The 19,653-nt window shown below is 45.6% G+C and overlaps 1 protein-coding gene across 1 annotated transcript in view; it reads left to right on the top strand.

Moving 5' to 3' along the window:
* Positions 1-19,653, top strand: part of LOC117416421 (mitogen-activated protein kinase kinase kinase 3) — a 33,675-nt gene that overhangs the window by 3,475 nt on the left and 10,547 nt on the right. Inside the window, exons 2-10 of the mRNA XM_034027469.3 lie at positions 2,312-2,393; positions 5,829-5,950; positions 6,930-6,970; positions 10,384-10,483; positions 10,953-11,066; positions 11,909-12,029; positions 15,184-15,317; positions 17,084-17,157; positions 19,461-19,528. Coding sequence (XP_033883360.1) covers positions 2,390-2,393; positions 5,829-5,950; positions 6,930-6,970; positions 10,384-10,483; positions 10,953-11,066; positions 11,909-12,029; positions 15,184-15,317; positions 17,084-17,157; positions 19,461-19,528 — 778 coding nt within the window. The 5' untranslated portion in view covers positions 2,312-2,389. The remainder of the gene's footprint in view (positions 1-2,311; positions 2,394-5,828; positions 5,951-6,929; positions 6,971-10,383; positions 10,484-10,952; positions 11,067-11,908; positions 12,030-15,183; positions 15,318-17,083; positions 17,158-19,460; positions 19,529-19,653) is intronic.

The following is a 19,653-nucleotide window of genomic DNA, read 5'->3' as shown; positions in this document are numbered from 1 at the left end:
TGGTGCAAATTGAATACCAGGATTAGCACACATTTCCAGCGCTGTGGTGTCACTAGCATTCCGTGCTTTGTTACCCAGACTAGCTGGCTGTTGAATATTAAACCCATTTTACGCTGCAAGTTAAAATGGGTGATGTGAGATTTGACCTGGTAAGAAAAGTAAGAAATTAGATCATTTGCGATCATGATCCAACCAGTTTGCAAGTTCATTAATTAAGTACCTTGTTGCTGGAATTGGTGACTCCAGTAAACCTGCACAGGTTTTTCTCCAGGGTGCGTACAGTACACGCTCCTGATATGTTTGATGACATTTTTCCTTTGCAAATCCAGGGCCTGGGAAGCCAAACCATTCTTAGATTTTGGTCAAAAAATGTTGCACAACCAGACATGTTTCAGGCATGTTTCAGACTTCACTAACCCTCGTGTGATTATTACTGCACAGAGAAGGGAGAGGGGTGATGAGGGGCTCAGACTTCACTATCCCTCGTGTGATTATTACTGCACAGAGTAATAATCTCACATCCCATCAGCTAAGCACAACCCAGTACAAGTATGTGAATTCCCTAGAATGGTTTTACTGGGGCTCTGCTATTGGAGGGGCCATCTTTTTGAGATTCTGAATGGTTCTGTGACGCCATTACAGAAAAGAGCGAGTTAGTAAATTATTTTAAAGACCCCCCCAAAAACTGTGGCTTGGCTGAATTCTCTCTTTCTTGACTAATTAAGTTCCAACCCAATGCTTTGAATCTAATATTCCAGAACATTTGCACCTCATAGTAGACTCGCTTGGTCAAACACTTTGAATGCTGTGGATCATTTGGAGCAGGCAGGTTAGTATTGCAGGTGTAACTATGGCTGGTCATACAAGTTGTGTCTCTGTAGTATGAAGTTCCTCTTGTTTACCAGTGCATGTCGAGTTTCGTAGCTCTGTGGTAAAGGACTTTCGAGGGAGCATTGCAAAGGGCCATGTAAATAATAAGAATTCTGTATTGTTAAAGTGACACACAGACACTGCTAGCGTTAGAGGAGCTCTGGAGCGCTGCTCCGTCCAGCTCAGAACTCCACACCACATTCCATGCATTCTTCCACGTAGGTCATCTCAAGTGCAAAAAAAAAAACACACCAGTGAGTGTTTAACAATAATTGGCTCCAAACTCAACACTGACATCACTGACTTTTCAGGAATGAAGCGGCAAGTTTAATCAGATCATTCCCCTTAACACAGCTCCAGTTTATTGATTTCCTGTTCCACGTCACTGCATTGGAATCAGCACCATCAATACAATACCAGCATGCAGTACATTATACAAGCTTGTGCTTGCTGTATATTTTTCTAGCAATAGAAGCATACAGTGGTTTAGTCCATTGATATGAATACACTGCTCTAGCAACACTGGTTTATGTGGTGTGATATAGCGAGAGGCTCAGTGGCACAGTAGGTTCATGCAGTTACAGACATTCAGAACCAATTTGGGCAGTTAATCACTTTATAAAAATAATGTTCTTACACTGGTACCTTGTTTTTTAATTGTATTTTGTTTTCACTGCAGGTGCCATAAACTAAAAGCTTACATTATTTTGACAAAAAGTATTTAGAGTATGTCGTGCTACATGAAATGGCTGAAAACCGGGACTTTTTAAAGATTTTGAGGGAAATGTAGGGACACCGGGACCTTTATTAGATTGCTGCATTTAAATGTCAGGTTCATGTATTGAGAAAGCAGCATCACTTATTTGCTAATTTACAAACATGTAAATAATATCTTAAGTTTAAAAGATTAGTCTGTTCCTTGCCAGAGGCTCTCTTGGCAGCCATTTCTGGGTTTCTTTGTAACCAATAGAAGATCAGCTTCCTCCACAGCTAGCCAATCAGATGTGATAGGGGTGGGTTTGTGTGTAGGTGCTAGACTTCCGCAATTCAGTTTTCAGAAACTTGTGCAGCTTTCTACAAATCAACCCGGAGTGTTTTTCTAGCAACAGAACAAACACAGGAAAAACAAATAAATAAAAACTATTTGTCCAACGTGCAAAGTACAATGGCAAAACTTGTTGTCCCTCACACAAATCTTGTTGTCCCGGGTGTCGGGCGATGTGAATTACACACCCTGCAGGCCACTTATTTCAGCACCCTCCACTACGAACATCGCTCCTGCATGGAGCCCCATCAGACGCGGTTATTGTATGTGGTGCTTTGTTCTTTCTTCAGTAGAATCTGTCAAAAGCACACGCAGATTGTGGTTGTGTGTCCCTGCATACCCCCTTTCAAATGAAACACGGACTGTTTCTTAACCTCCTGCATTCTTGCGTTGCAGGTATCTGTGTGATGTGAGACACGGAGCAGGGATTTTCCAAGACCTCAGCTTAGATTGAGACAACAGCCAGCTTCAAAAATGGGTAAGTTCCAGTGTTTAAAGCCATGCAAAGGGAGGAACATAATGAACTTTCACACACGCTGTCAGAGGTGCTTGAATTTAACCAGCTGCTACACAATCATTTTACAAAGCCAGAAGATAATGGGTCCTGCTGGAGTTTGAAACAAAGACCAAATATCAGAGAGAAAAGCTGCCAAGAAACTACTTGGAATTACAATTATCTTAGCTTTACAGCAGCTAATACATTACATGCTAGTTGCTTATCGCTTATGTATTTATGTATTTATGTATTTGTTTATTTTCAAAGTGAATCAGGATAATACTGACATTGAGATCCCTGGGGATGAGGCAGCAAGTTACAGAACAAATAACCATGACATAGACTTTGCATATAGGAGACCCGAGACAGTTAAACATTATTATTATTTATTTCTTAGCAGATGCCCTTATCCAGGGCGACTTAATTGTTACAAGATATCACATTATTTTTACATACAATTACCCATTTATACAGTTGGGTTTTTTACTGAAGCAATCTAGGTAAAGTACCTTGCTCAAGGGTACAGCAGCAGTGTCCCCCACCTGGGATTGAACCCACAACCCTCCGGTCAAGAGTCCAGAGCCCTAACCACTACTCCACACTGCTGCCCTAAAACATGACATAGACTTTGCATAGCGACCGAACCAGTTCATTACAGTTACTGTGCAGTTGCATAATTCATCTCAGAAAACCTGCCTTTCTCTTTACCTGCTGCACTTGCTTCAGAAAGGGCCCTGGTCCTGGAAGTCGGGCTGGTAGTCTTCACTTTGGTGTCCTTGCTCCCGCTAGTTATTTATTCTTCTATTGACGCTGAGACAGAGAGGACAGGGTTCTGCTTGTGGAAAGCCTGGATGCAGGTTTATGATTGAAGACGAATGATGAGCATCGGCCGTTTCCATAGCATGCCTTTATACCACCGTGCACCTGTGCGATGTACAGCATACCTGTCAGGCTGTGTGCTGCATGTGTACAGCAGGATGTGTTGAACAGTGTGTCCCAGCCCCTCACTGCCCCTCTCCCTCACCCCTCCCTGACCCCAGTGTTTCTCCAGACTCTCTGTGTCTGGTGAGGCCCTGATGGCAGCTGTCAGATAGTGGCTCCCTTTACTGATCATAGATGGATAGTCCTCTCTGTACCGCACAGGAGAAACAAGCTGCTAAATTGGTCAGCATTCATTACAAGTACATAGCCACGGGGGTTATAGTGCAAAGTCACACCTCTCCCAGCATGTCCAGAATGGAGCAGGCAGCTGCTTTTGAAAATTGAATTTATAAATATTTGGGAGGGACCACTAAGACAGAGACTGTCTTATAAACATGAGGTACTGGATGTTAGGCACCAGTTTCTAATGTATACAAGATGTAAAAATATGAAGTCAAAACTTGAGTTGAAACACACACAGTAATCCCAACGCACTTGGAACCTCTGCTAATGTATGAGCTTTCACTGTGAGCCAAAGCATTGAGCCAGTTTAACATTTTCTCACGGTCATGTAGCAGACATGCATATAAACCAAAACGAACCAGACGCACAAAGCAGTTCATTATTACCACTGACTCGCAGGTCACTAAAAACATGTTTCTGATCTGTGTGTTTGATCCTCTCTGTTAATATCCATGAGAGAGCACCTCATTTCTGTCTGCCCAAGCCAAGGCTTCAGTTCCTGGTAAATAGACATGTTTCTTAGTCATGGCTTGTGATGTGAGGCCAAGCAACACAGAGCATACTTTTACCCTACAGCATCCCTCCTGCAGATCACAGAGACGCGATTCCAGGAGAGACTGGATCGGCTCCCGATTGCACCAGCACTTCTATTGTTGCTGCCATAGTTCTGGAAGAGATACTGATTTTATTAAAACATGTATCAGCAGGTGTCAAAACCTATGACTGGTTTGCTATTGACTTCGTGGCACACTTTGGTAGTGCAGTAGTACAGCAGTCCTTTGCTGGTGTGGCTTTTCCAGCACTAGTACTGGCATGTTGGCATTCTCAGGGAATCAAACAAACCCTTGGGCTGAAATGATTATTTTTTCCCGAGGAGTTCTTTTCATTGCACTGTGCGATCCTGACACAATTCTTTACACAGTTATTCTTGCTCAGTATTTCTGAAACCGTACCCTTACCAAATGATCCTCACTGCTGTGGCAATGCAATGGTTCTATAACGAGACTCAAGAGTCGAACCCGGGCCTCTACGAGGGCAGGAGGCTGGTGTTGGTAGAGTGGAAACACAGTGATAATGTATCAGTGGTATCACAATGGTATGAACCAATACACACCGTTATCCATTACAGCACCATACAGTGTGGTGGGAAAGGGGGCCACAAAACACTTTGCTTGAAAAAATCCTTGAAAATATAGGACAGGGATTCATATGTAATTAGATGTGAAATAGAATTTCCTGTTGAATTTCACTGAAGTAACGATGGACTCGTAATGAATTCCACACTTATTCATAAGGTATGAACACCCACCTGTTGTAAAGGGTTACCATTTTGTCTCGCAGCCGAATATAGAATGCCGGGTGAGCTCAGAGTAACGGGGTGAGCTCAGAGTAAAGGGGTGAGCTCAGAGTACCGGGGTGAGCTGAGTGACTCCCCCCTCGTACTGTCTGTCTGCTCACAGTAACGGGGTGAGCTCAGTGACTCCCCCCTCGTACTGTCTGTCTGCTCACAGTAACGGGGTGAGCTCAGTGACTCCCCCCTCGTACTGTCTGTCTGCTCACCGTAACGGGGTGAGCTCAGTGACTCCCCCCTCGTGCTGTCTGTCTGCTCAGAGTACCGGGGTGAGCTCAGTGACTCCCCCCTCGTGCTGTCTGTCTGCTCACAGTAACGGGGTGAGCTCAGTGACTCCCCCCTCGTACTGTCTGTCTGCTCACAGTAACGGGGTGAGCTCAGTGACCCCCCCCTCGTGCTGTCTGTCTGTCTGCTCACAGTAATGGGGTGAGCTCAGTGACTCCCCCCTCGTGCTGTCTGTCTGCTCACAGTAATGGGGTGAGCTCAGTGACTCCCCCCTCGTGCTGTCTGTCTGCTCACAGTAATGGGGTGAGCTCAGTGACTCCCCCCTCGTACTGTCTGTCTGCTCACAGTAATGGGGTGAGCTCAGTGACTCCCCCCTCGTGCTGTCTGTCTGCTCACAGTAACGGGGTGAGCTCAGTGACTCCCCCCTCGTACTGTCTGTCTGCTCACAGTAACGGGGTGAGCTCAGTGACTCCCCCCTCGTGCTGTCTGTCTGTCTGCTCACAGTAATGGGGTGAGCTCAGTGACTCCCCCCTCGTGCTGTCTGTCTGCTCACAGTAACGGGGTGAGCTCAGTGACTCCCCCCTCGTACTGTCTGTCTGCTCACAGTAACGGGGTGAGCTGAGTGACTCCCCCCTCGTACTGTCTGTCTGCTCACAGTAACGTGTGTTCCCTTGCAGATGAGCAGGAGGCCCTGCACTCCATCATGAAGGACCTGGTTGCTCTGCAGATGGGCCGGCGGCACAGACTGAGCGGCTACGACAGCGTCAAGAGCAAGGCCCCCAGCCACTCCAACAAGCAGGTGAGGCAGCGCCGTGCTCGGGGTGTCTGTGTGGGGTCTGTCCATGTTAGTGACTGTGCTTCTTTATAGTGCTGGCAAGCCATTCCCCTCTGGAGTTTAAAATGTTAAATCTACACTATACGGGAATCAGAGTCATCATAAATATTATACATTATATGTCCAGAAAAAATCAACACTGAACCAATTTTGAAACATCTGGAGAATTTCTCTGTGTTTCTCTTTGCCCCCCCCCCCATGTCTGTGTTCACTGTACCATTTAAAATAAAAACAAAACTAAATAATACTTTGGAATACATAGTGGAGCATGTATTGGGATTCATGCATCAGCACTCTAGATACAATCTGGTCCTACGTAGTTAACAAAAGCAATGGGACACGCTGCTATCTCATTATCCAAGGCAGCGGGCTCTTCTTATGTTAATTATTCACAATGCAGGGCTCCCGAGTGGCGCATCCAGTAAAGGCGCTCCGAGTGGAGTGCAGGATGCGCCCTGTAGCCTGGCGATCGCAGGTTCAAGGCTATGTCACTGCCGACCGCGACCAGAGGTTACTAGGGAGCGGCGCACAATTGGCCGAGTGCCGCCCGGGTAGCGAGGGCTTAGGTCGGCAGGGGAATACACGGTTCACAGCGCATCAGCGACCCTTGTGGCCGATAGGGCGTCTGCGGTTCTGCAGAGGAGCCATCAGATCTGTGTTGTCCTCCGGCACTATAGGTCTGATGGCTTTGCTGTGGATCCGCAGTGCCAGAAATGACGGATTGGCAGGAACACTTTTCGGAGGACGCGAGTTTCAGCCTCCGTTTCCGGAGGGGGGTTGCAGCGGTGAACCGGGATACAAAACTATTGGGCATCTGTCTGGGCTTGTGGCCCTTGCTAGCTAAAAATTATAGTAGCGCATTAAACAAGTGCTTGTGCTCTGAATGTCTGGAGACTCTGGTGTTTGTGAAACGGTATGTAATGCTTTCTTTTTTCATTTTCAGAATGACGTGAGAATAAAGTTTGAACACAATGGAGAAAGAAGGTATGTTGATTGTTTTAAAGAACAGTTTCATGAAAAGGAAGGGACTGGTGTTTTGATTTCTGTTCACTCGTGATCCAATTAGTCCAATTTTTGTTTTTTAAGAGGTTACTTAAACAAGTGTTTTAAAAATGGATATCCACTAAAAATGCAGCGTATGTAAAGAATGGTGTTCACCTGGCGTTCTGCACCCGCTGTCCATTAAAATGATATCGAAATGCATTAAAATGGAGAAAAGAGCATGGAATTGGGCTGGATCTGAATACTAAGCGGGCGCAAACATTCTAATGTGATGTGAGGATGTTGCCTTGCACTTAGGCAATTGCTGACCCTCCAAAAACTTTACACCTCATCTTACAAGGTGCAAACCATTGTAGAAGCAAGTAACTTGGAGCTGTATAAAAGCACACACCTGTAGAGACCTGTCATTAGCATCAGGATGGCTGCTGTGGTACACTTCCTGATGCGGCGTCACTTGACCCTTGTTGAGGAGAGGCAGGAACACGTTCAGAGGAGAAGGGCAAGGTGAAGAAGACCCAGCTTATTCAATCCCAGGGTCACTTTGTTTGGGATGTCGGAGGATGCGGTGCTAAAGCGTTATCGTCTCACTCCGCAGGTTATCCTTGACCTCATAGCTGAACTGAGGGGGATGTGCTAGACCCCAGCGTCAATCTAGGGACCGCTGTCCCTGCACATGTCAAAGTGCCGTGTTCTCTGCACTACTTAGCCTCTGCTTCCTTTCAGACCACAGTTGGCATGTCTGGAGGAATAGCCCAATCCACCTTTTCCAGAGTGTTAGGCAAATTACTGGAAAGGGCAGGTCAATACATATCATTTCCTAAGGATACCAGCATAACTGTTGTTGGCAGAGGCTTTTCCAGACAGCTCTGTTTCATGCCGAGTGACCTCGACCGTAAGGACTCTCAGCTCCTTCTCAGAAAAGTTTTCTTTTCTTTTCCGTGTGCCAGAAGGACTTTGCTGCCCTTCCTCTGACATTTTTTTTGGTTTGTATTTTCGTGTTCCACAAATGTCATACAGCCACTACTGCTCTCTATACTCCTAACTCTGCAAGTGTGGCCGCTAGATAGACCGATGCGCTCACTGAGACCTTCATTATCATAATTGCAGATTATTTGTGTGTGTTGAGTAATTTGCATTGCTCTTAAGCTTACATAGTGTACAGTGCAAAATACTTGCCTGGCCGCAATGCAATTTGAATTTTGCATCTGCAGTTACTGGCACTGCGCTTATACTTACATCACCCACTAAAAATCATCCAATGCCTTTTCCTCTGATTACAAAATATTATAAATTCCACACGTTTACAAATTAATCTCAGCTTTGCAGTTCTCCTGCCCAAAAGGTTACACACTAAGAGACACCATGTGCACACAGCACGTTCATTTATATAGCAAAGGGGACCATGCACACACAGCACGTTCATTTATATAGCAAAGGGGACCATGCACACACAGCACGTTCATTTATATAGCAAAGGGGACCATGCACACACAGCACGTTCATTTATATAGCAAAGGTGATAACCCACCCTGGAAACCACAGTGCAGTATTGATGTCAGTTCAGTCGCCGTGGAAATGTTTGTTTGAATAGGCTGGAAGATCTCAGTCACTTACAATGTGTGGCTCATATCCTGCTGTCCAGTAATGAAAACCTGTGTGCAGGAAGCCATGCACAGCTAGCAGAGGTGTTCTGGCAGGCTGGGTCTGCTGTATGCAGTTCCAATGAGAGCTCTGCTCTGGGAAAAGGGAGCGTGCTTTTAGAGCTGCAGCCAGCTTCAACCACAGAAATGCAAGGTGGACTGAAAGGAATGGGCTGCTGGGCTCAGACCAGCCTCCTGTCATGAACAATTAGACCAGTCAGGCACGCTAGCATTGGAACCACACCGCAGCAGGCTGGGCTGAAGCTGGGTTTTATTAACATCACAATAAAAACATCTGTTAATTACAGATATGAGGATCTAGGTGGGGCCTCAGGATGCCTGGGTCCAGACCAGCTAGGCTCACATTTGAAATATTAATAATGAATCAATAATCCGAGCTACGTGTTAGCATTGCAGAACAACAGTAATAAGCACTCCAGGTTAATAAGAACATCATGCTTCTGTGTTATTGACAGCCTGCTCAAAGCCCTTGAAAGCCTGTCCTTCAATAAACCAGAATAATAACATCCAGCACTCTCTACTCAAAGCCAGGGGTTTTCAGTACATATTTTTCTTGGAAGTCTAAAATTCCAGCTTTGATTTGTTTAGATATCTTGCCTGAATCCTGGTTAAGCTGCAGACTTGAGTGCTCCCATTCCTCCAGTACAACTAAATCTGTTCAGGTTCTCTGCTTCTCCTCCCTCCTGGCAGGACTCGTGCTTTTTGTGCAGGTGTGAGTCTGTTGAATACTGTAACTGGATGTTTAAGAACATTCATTTATAATACAGTGCCAGACCCCAACAAAACATGCATTCTTCATTTTAGCTGTTCATGTGTGTTTTGCAGGCTGCAGAAGCTCCTAACTAACAGCCTTGTGAATGAAAACAGGCAAAGCTCTCAGTGGTTTTCAGTCTTGTAATGCATTCCCTGTTACTATCCGGTCTGCGTACAGCACACCGCACTTTAGCCCATTTACTTGGGATTATACTGTACTAAGGAATAAGCTTATTATAAAATTAGACAAACAAACTGTTTAATAGATCGCTTACTATCTATCTGTTATTATTTATTTCTTAGCAGACGCCCTTATCCAGAGTGACTTGCAACTTACAAGATATCACATTCTTTTTTACATTATTATTATTATTATTTATTTCTTAGCAGACGCCCTTATCCAGGGCGACTTACAATTGTTACAAGATATCACATTATTTTTACATACAATTCCCCATTCATACAGTTGGGTTTTTACTGGAGCAATCTAGGTAAAGTACCTTGCTCAAGGGTACAGCAGCAGTGTCCCCCCCACCTGGGATTGAACCCACGCCCCTCCGGTCAAGAGTCCAGAGCCCTGACCACAACTCCACACTACTGCCCTATCTATCTGCTATCTATCTACTATCTATGATCCACAATCTCAATCTCAATTTAGTGTGTGATTTTCACATCCAGTATTCAATTACAGTGCTTTTCAGTGCATCGAGACACTATAAATGAAGGAGTTTTTCGGGTAAAAGTAGAAATATGAATCCAAGCGCCTCGACTTTTTTATAATTTACTGTTGAAATGTTTTACAGCCTTGCTGTATAAAACAAAGCCCCCAGAATTCATGCCTTATTTCTAATGTTTTGTGAAGCCTTCTTTGGGTTCCCCCAGACCGCGGGATCCTAGAAAGCTCAGAAGACACCAGGCTTGTTGAATGTCTTTATTGTGCTGCTGAAACTGAGGTGCAGTGCTTGTGTTCCCCCATTTCAGAATAATCCAGTTTGCTCGGCCAGTGAAGTACGAGGATGTGGGGCAGAAAGTGAAGACAGCATTCGGGCAGCATCTTGACCTGCATTACATGAACAATGAGGTACCGAGAGAGGCCAGGCATGGCAGTGCAAGGGGTACAGCCCAGTGCAAGACATGCATTGCCGTGTTCAAAGGCTTTCTTCTCAAAGTTTTATTAGAACAGCCGCAGTAAAGCCCAGTGCATCGAAGCAGGTTTATGAAAAGCATTATCTGACAAGTCTTTGTGTCCCAAAGAACAGTTTTAAAAAGGTGCAGGGCCCCCGCAATTTTGTAAGAATATTTTCTTTAAGGCCCAGGATGAAAATATCAGCTCTGTATTTGTGCATTCTAAAATGTAAAAATTAGTAAAACCAAAAACATAATTTGGAAAAAATACCTGTTTCTATGCAGAGTTGTCCAAGTCCCCGCTTCCAGGGTGTAACCTAGAGCCCCTGCTAGCCTGTGTTGAGTCTCCACGCAGTGTATTGAAGTGCGTGTCAGTCCTGTGAGCTCCTGCTTGCACCCTGTCCTGATCTCTGCTCTTGCCTCAGCTGTCCATCCCGCTACGAGGGCAGGACGACCTTGACAAAGCCATCGACCTCCTTGACCGGAGCTCCAACATGAAGAGCATCAAGATCCTGCTGCTGTGCCAGGAGAAGAACCACGTGAGTACAGCCAGCCAGCCAGCTGAGAACAAGCCCAGCGCTGCACCAGCACTGGGGCAGGAGGGACTGCAGGAGACCGCAGCATGCTAATGGGATATTACACTGAGAGCTGAGCTGAGGCAGAACCGTGGTGACGCTGGGACCGGGTGGGGTGTGGAGCTGCTGCAATTAGAGACAGACAGGATACACATTGTGCCCTCCTCTTGTCATAAAGAAACAGAGCAGGGACTCAGAGGGGGGCTCCATCACTCTTTCATTTTAAAGTGTAGCCTAAACACCCCTGATCTCTGAGCGATGAACCTCCATGTTTATTTAGACAGGTTCCAACTGTCCCATTGAATAGTGATTGTAGGCTGGATTTAACTTCAGGAGTTGATTAATTGGCAGAAGGGCTGAGCAATTCTAGCATCACCAGACTGTTAGACAAAGCCAGTGTGAAAGGGATGCAGTAGCAATAAAGACTGAAGAGAGCCAATCCTTAGCCTTGTGTTACACAATCGTGCATGTTGTAATGAAAGCTGTAGCAAGAGATCTGCTTTAAGTGAAACTGATGCACACAGATATGAGCAGGATGGAGTTAGTGTCACAGCGAAGAAGGTCTACCTTCATAATAATAATAATAATACTAACAACCACCACGCGTGTGAGGATTGAATACAGTAACTGTACTGAACACTGTATCTATATATCTCGACTAGAAACTCTGACGTGAGAGAGGAAGTTCATGATAGATTGTTCTAGTGCCGTGGTGTTAAGTGTTGAAAGCGCTGCTGAGCAGGGTAACTCTCAGTGCTGTGACTCTCGCCTGGCGCTTAAGAGTCTGCTGTCTGTTTCTCCCACAGGCCACGTCTCCGTCCCACACCATTGCTCCCAAGCAGGTGCGAATCAAAGCGTCCCAGTCTGTGGGAGACGTGAACACAGCCTTCCAGCCCTCTGAGCCCCGGGGCCGCCACCTCTCAGTCAGTGAGTACCGTCCGTCAGCAGCCACTCCCTGCGGTCCACTCACACTCACACTCACACTCTCACACACTCACACACACTCACACTCTCACACACTCACACACACTCACACTCACACACACTCACACTCACACACACTCACACACTCACACACTCACACACACTCACACTCACACACACTCACACACACTCACACACACTCACACACACTCACACACACTCACACTCTCACACACTCACACACACTCACACTCTCGCACACTCTCACACACTCACACTCACACACACTCACACACACACACTCACTCACTCACACTCACACACACTCACACACACTCACACACACTCACACTCACACACACTCACACACACTCACACTCTCCCACACTCATACTCTCACAGACTCACACACTCAAACACTCACACTCACACTCTCCCACACACACACTCACTCTCACACTCACACACACACACTCACTCACTCACACACTCACACTCACACACACTCATACTCTCACAAACTCACACTCACGCAGACTCACACTAACTCACACACACTCACTCTCCCACACATACTCTCACAGACTCACACACTCAAACACTCACACTCACACTCTCCCACACACACACTCACTCTCACACTCACACACACACACACTCACTCACTCACACACTCACACACACTCATACTCTCACACACTCAAACACTCACTCACACTCACACACACTCACTCTCACAGACTCACACTCACACACACTCACACTAACTCACACACACTCACACTCTCCCACACATACTCTCACAGACTCACACTCACACACACTCATACACACTCTCACACACTCATACTCTCACAGACTGATAATTATCCTTCCTGCCTTTTGTATTATTATTTCTGTAGGTCACTACTATTTTTACTAAATAACTGGCTGTAAAAGGCTGCATTTTCTAACACTTCAGTAGTGGGCTACTTGCTGTCAGTAACCTATTGTATGTTTCTTTGCTCAGCTCAGATCGTTCATTTCATACACCTGCATATAGATGACAGAAAAAGCTGAGCTCTGCAGCACTCTCCCCCTCTCTTGCAGAGATAAGGGATTTCAGTGGAGTGGAAAGCTGAGCTCTCTTGCAAAGCTTTTGTTTTTCCACACACTTCCTTTGATATACAGAGCTGTAGCAGCACTTCCCTTTCCTGTCCAGCAACACTGCCCTCTCCACAACAGCTCCTGGAGCCCAGCCAGTCGCACAGCAGCACTACCGGTATGCAGTGCCCATTGTATTGGAAAAAAGGGAAAGTCAGAAGAGAGAAAGGAGTGTGCTGATCATTAAGGATCTTTTTTTTTAGTCTAGACCGGGTGTCTCTGTTAGGGTTGGAGAGGATTCAGGATTAGAGCACAGAGAATTAAGAGAGGGGTCATTTCTCACAGAGTCTTTGAGTAGATAAATGGGGTTGCCCTAGCAAACTATAACTCCCAGGCACAGTGCAGTTAAAACTCCCCTGACTGAAATAACATTGACTGCACACTGATTGACCGGGGGAATGCTGATCATCTCACGGCTGCCAGCCACATGCCCTGTTCAGAGAACGCCTCCATTTCAGCTACTGGTGATCAAACTGAGCCATCGTCCACACAGGGGCAGTGGCAGGCAGCAAAGTCCCTTTGTAACATTCTTCCAGCTGACCAGTAGAGGACACTGGACACTGGACACAAACATGAAACAATTGAGTGTGTTTGAGAAGGCAACAGGGAGAAGAAGGAATGGTCACAGCAGATTCAAGGGTTAAAGATATATATATATATATATATGTGTGTGTGTGTGTTCTGATTTATATTGGGTTTCATTCCAATAAAAACTAATGCTGGTTAATATCAATCAATATCAACCACATCAGTGGCCTATTCTTTATTTATTTAGTGACTGTAACTTATTCTCGTAATGTTGATGTAGCTGGCATACATTTAATTTCATTCTGTTCAAATATCCCATGGCAAAACTTCAAAAACGTGTAGGAGGAGTGAAATTCCCCTTGCCTTGAAACATTGAATTCAATTCTTCAACCCTTACAAACCCTAAAATGACCTAATTTCCAGAAAACGAGATGTTCTGTCTCCCAGTTTCTTCCTGTGTCTCTCTCCAAGTCTCCCAGTCAGTGTCTCTCAGCAACAGTCTTCCTGTATCTCTCTGTATCTCTCCCTGTATCTCTCTCTCTCTCTCAATTTCAATTTAATTCAAAGTGCTTTATTGGCATGACTCATTTTCCACAGTGTTACCAAAGCAATTACATACATATTATGAACAGATGCATATATTTACAAACAAGGGACCATGGCAAGAAAATAATAATAAATAACAGTCTCTATGGCCAGGCTGTGGTCACTGAGCCTGTACTTGGTCAGGATCTGTCTCTGCTTCGTATCTCTGACAGTGGAGAGATACTCTGCTAGGCTGTAGTTTCTTTTTAGGGCCCGATAGCAATCAAGTTTATTTTGGGATTTTATTTCTGTGTCCCAGTGTTCCAGATAGGAATTTTTGGTTTGTTTTATAATTTGGTTTACTCTGATTGGGGGCTGGTAAGCAGTGCTGACCTGAAGCTGGTTGGAGTTAGTATTGGAGGGGGACAGTGTGATTAGCTTCAAAGCCAGCTGGCATAGGGGACTCTATCTCTCTCCCTGTATCTCTCTCTCTCTCTATCAAATTCAAATTCAAAATGCTTTATTGGCATGATGAGAGCGCTCAGGTATTGCCAAAGCTTTATAATACAAAACAGAAGTAATAAAACAGAAATACAATTACAGAACATAACAAAAACAAAAAAAACATTGTTCCCTTCCCTTTGAACAATATAACTACATCCCTCCCTCTCCCCTTCCTTTTTCATTAACAGTACCCCATGGTCGTGTATGCAGGGTGTCTACACACTGTCCCTCAGGTTGTGGCAGGCAGACACATACTGTGCTGCTAGATTTGCAGTTCGCTCCTCCTCTCCCAGAAGGATGGGGATTTTACTCGAATTGGAGAGGAGGTTAAAATCTGCCGTTTGGTTTTTAAATTGGGGCATATATCTCTCCCGTATCTCTCTCTATCTCTCTCTGTGTCTCTCCCTGTGTCTCTCCCAGTATCTCCCCCTGATTTTCGGTCTCTGTGCCCCTGCAGGTTCTCAGAACACGGGCCGCAGCTCGCCCCCTCCTGGCTATGTCCCAGAGAGACAGCAGCGCATCGCCCGGCAGGGCTCCTACACCAGCATCAACAGTGAGGGCGAGTTCATTCCGGAGAGCCACGACCAGTGTGTGAGTGACAGCGGCAATGTCTGCCCTTCAGTTTACTGTTTCTTTAGGATTTCTAAAGAGAGTTAGTTACTTTGGAATTCAAAGAGCCGTCGTATTTTAGTCTAAAATGCTAAACTGAAGCATTTCAATAGAGAATTCCCTTTGTCTGACTGACACTGAAGCTTTGAGATGTCCAGCAGCATGTTCAGTCAGTATCGGGGCGGTAGCAAGGTGGGGCTTTGGGGGGGGGGGGGGGGCTGGAGTCTCCCCAAAACGTACCTTAGCCCCCCCTATCTATTTTATTTGCTTAATTTTTGTAATTTTGTGTTTTATTTATCATTGTTATTAATATCCTGTTCTCTTCTATTGTTCTTATTTTATTTTTGTTATTATTTATTGATTATATTATTATCATTATTATTATTATTATTATTATTGTTGTTATTTTGTCATTTTTACGGTTCTTGATATTCCGCACTTCTTTCTGTTTTAACTATAGTATAAAAGGCGCTATATAAACAAATGAAATCAGATCACATTGAAATGAAGTCTAATTGAACATGCAGCTTGTTAGGCAGATGTTGAGTCATTCAGTTGTAGTGAAACTTGTATAGACGTCCCCTCAGTACAAGTATTCACGCTGACCCGGGATGCATGAATTCCGGTTCTGTTAATGAAGGCTATATCTTGGAGTCCAGTCTTGCTTATCTTATAAGATCAGAATTCTAGGTTTGAGGCCGTACTGGGACGTTAGTCACAAAAAATTATTTCAGAATTTACAAGTGATTTCCAGTTTATTTTGAGCTGAACTTAGTGCTTACAAATCCATTGTTGTGTATTTTATTTGAAGGGAAGCAGCTCTAATGATCACTTCACTTTGGCTTTGTGGCCGTTCATTGGACAAGAAAAACGACACACCCCTAGAGCTCGATTTCTGTAGAGCCGCATTCATTGCAACTCGAAGCATGCTGTGAGCTTTTGCAAACACAAATCCACAACAGCGGTCCTGCAGGTTTGATATTGACCCTGCAGTGAGTGGTCAGTGTGATCTGGGCAGTGGCTGCAGGTTTGATATTGACCCTGCAGTGAGTGGTCAGTATGCTTCAGGGCAGTGGCTGCAGGTTTGATATTTGACCCTGCAGTGAGTGGTCAGTGTGGTCAGGGCAGTGGCTGCAGGTTTGATATTTGATCCTGCAGTGAGTGGTCAGTGTGCTTCAGGGCAGTGGCTGCAGGTTTGATATTTGACCCTGCAGTGAGTGGTCAGTATGCTTCAGGTCAGTGGCTGCAGGTTTGATATTTGACCCTGCAGTGAGTGGTCAGTGTGATCTGGGCAGTGGCTGCAGGTTTGATATTGACCCTGCAGTGAGTGGTCAGTATGCTTCAGGTCAGTGGCTGCAGGTTTGATATTTGACCCTGCAGTGAGTGGTCAGTGTGATCTGGGCAGTGGCTGTAGGTTTGATATTGACCCTGCAGTGAGTGGTCAGTATGCTTCAGGGCAGTGGCTGCAGGTTTGATATTGACCCTGCAGTGAGTGGTCAGTGTGATCTGGGCAGTGGCTGCAGGTTTGATATTTGACCCTGCAGTGAGTGGTCAGTGTGATCTGGGCAGTGGCTGTAGGTTTGATATTGACCCTGCAGTGAGTGGTCAGTGTGCTTCAGGGCAGTGGCTGCAGGTTTGATATTTGACCCTGCAGTGAGTGGTCAGTGTGGTCAGGGCAGTGGCTGCAGGTTTGATATTTGACCCTGCAGTGAGTGGTCAGTGTGCTAAGCTGTGTCTTGTTGCTGCAGATGCTGGACCCTCTGAGCAGTGCAGAGAACTCTGTGTCTGGAAGCTGCACATCGCTGGACAGAACTGCAGACAGGTGAGCTCTCAGGATCAGCCGGGGGGGTGGGGGTGGGGGTGGGGGTGGGGGGGCGGGGCGTGTTCAACAAAGCCAGCAGAGGGCAGCGTTTTCAGCAGCTTTATAAGTGCTCATCAGTGCAAAGGGATTTGTGCAACTTGTCAGTATTTTTTGTTGCTTGCTAGCCAAGTTGTTAAAGCATTTGTGAGCTGCAAAAATCTGTTTCTAATCAAAACAAGAAAGTTGCTGAAACCCACTTTGAAAGAGCTAAATACCCTTTGAATTGTAAAGGTTTAGCCGTGCTCCTCTTATTCCAGTTCTGAAGAACTGAAGCATGTGTTTGTTCAACCTGACTTAACTTCCAGAAGATCAATGGTAACATTAGAAGCCCCGCGGTGGTCATTTTGGCGGTTTTTGGTTTTAAAATGTAATTTTGTCCACTCGTGTAACACATATGGGACTGCGCGTTCATGTACCTTTCTGTCCGTATGTATTAAATATTCTCACAAAGAAAGAAACGAGGGTGTGCAGAAATAAAGGAGATATATTACATTGTACCTAAAAGCCCCGGGAGCAGTCACAGTGACGGCCACTCAGAAAACAACTGTATTGTGATTATACAGAACGGTATTCTGCTTTATTATTTTTATTTACCAGTCCGCATGTGCTTAGCTGTAATTCGATTAGTCTCTACTCTCTGCCTGAGTGAATCACTGACAGTCTATTGTTTTCAATCAGCCTGCTTGCCAGCTGCGCTTTTTTGGTCAGTCAGTTAGCATCGGGACAAGTGAAAAAAAGATTCCAGAGACCGTGGAGTTTTACAACGCAACAAAATGTGGAGTTGATGTTTTGGATCAGATGGCACGGAAGTATTCTGTGAAAGCTGGCTCCCGACAGAGGCCTGTTCAGACGTTTTACAATGTATTGGACCTAGCAGCCATCAACTCCTGGGTACTTTACAAAGAATGCAAGGAGAAGAATTTACCAAGGAGAGAATATATTTTATAGTTAGCACAGGAACTTCGCAAGAAGCATGTGGAACAGAGGGAGACTGCCAAGCGTGTACCCACAGCTGAAAAGTTAAAAATGTGTTGCTATCGTTTCAGTTATGTATGTTGTAAACCGATCATCTGTTCAGATGTTTATTTATTTACATATATATATATATATATAAAATATTTAATGTGCTTCGGTTGTTCAGTTGTGACGTGCAGTGTTTTGAATACAGCCGTCAGAAAGACTGCTGCGGAGCTTCTAGGTTTGAGTGTATCTCCGGTCCTTCTAGTGTTAAACACTCGTCATGTGAAAGTGCATTCCTCTCTGAAGCTCCTTGGTCGTTGCATTTCTCCTGAGCTGCTGGGAGGAGGTGCTGCAGTGAGGGGGTGTAAACTGGGGAGGAAAACGGGGTTTAAATAATTGGCTACCCTTGTGTTGAGAGTTTTGTGTAGACAGTTGTTTTAAACCTGCCCATGTGTTTCAGCAGCTCTTGCATCCTGCAATGGGATTTCTTTTCCGTTGCTAGTTTTCTGCCTTTGAAGTAAAACCCAAGTTTCATAAAAAAAAAAAAGCTTTCACAAAATGTTTTGTTCATTTTTTTCTTGTTCTAATTTCTGCTCATAAACTGAAACATCTGCTCTTAGTGCAGCTTCTAAACCAAATTAAAAGCAAAGGTTTTCTTAACCCGTGAGATTATGTCCTGTGGGAGAAGCACAAGCACACGGCTGTCTGCTGGAATCAAACACTGCCAGGGTCTCTGAAAGCAATGCTGCTTCACAGGGTTTTAATGTAGACGCTTCAGAATTTGGACCCAATGTCAGAGTTTCAACACTTATTTCCAGTTTAATTTAACCCTCCACTTCACAGTGAATTACACAGAGTTCTTTTTTTGTGAGGAGGTGTGGTTATAAAGATACCACAGTCCCTCACCCCCACACCCAGTCCCTCACCCCCTGCTCCCTGTCCCTCACCCCCTGCTCCCAGTCCCTCACCCCCTGCTCCCAGTCCCTCACCCCCAGACCCAGTCCCTCACCCCCTGCTCCCTGTCCCTCACCCCCTGCTCCCTGTCCCTCACCCCCTGCTCCCAGTCCCTCACCCCCTGCTCCCAGTCCCTCACCCCCTGCTCCCAGTCCCTCACTCCCACACCCAGTCCCTCACCCCCTGCTCCCAGTCCCTCACCCCCTGCCCCCAGTCCCTCACTCGCAGTCCCTCACCCCCTGCCCCCAGTCCCTCCCGCTCCCTCACTTATTAAACATGGGGCGGTCACCATGCTGTGCTCGGGGGCGGATGCTGTTTCTGTCACTTACTGGTTGTTCGGTGTGTTGCAGCCCTTCCCTTCGGAAATCCCGGATGTCGAGAGCGCAGAGCTATCCTGATAACAGACAGGAGTTCTCAGGTAAGCCGCGCGATGCTGCAGTCTGAGTCCGAGCTTTGACTGTTCCCTTGATGTGAGCTGCATGAATCAGGGCACTCGGTCATTAGACAGAAGTTAATCAAATCAATCAGGTAATCAAAATATAG

The sequence above is a fragment of the Acipenser ruthenus genome, chromosome 33 (assembly GCF_902713425.1).
Source record: "Acipenser ruthenus chromosome 33, fAciRut3.2 maternal haplotype, whole genome shotgun sequence".
Taxonomy (NCBI): domain Eukaryota; kingdom Metazoa; phylum Chordata; class Actinopteri; order Acipenseriformes; family Acipenseridae; genus Acipenser; species Acipenser ruthenus.
This window is presented reverse-complemented; position numbering and strand designations above follow the sequence as displayed.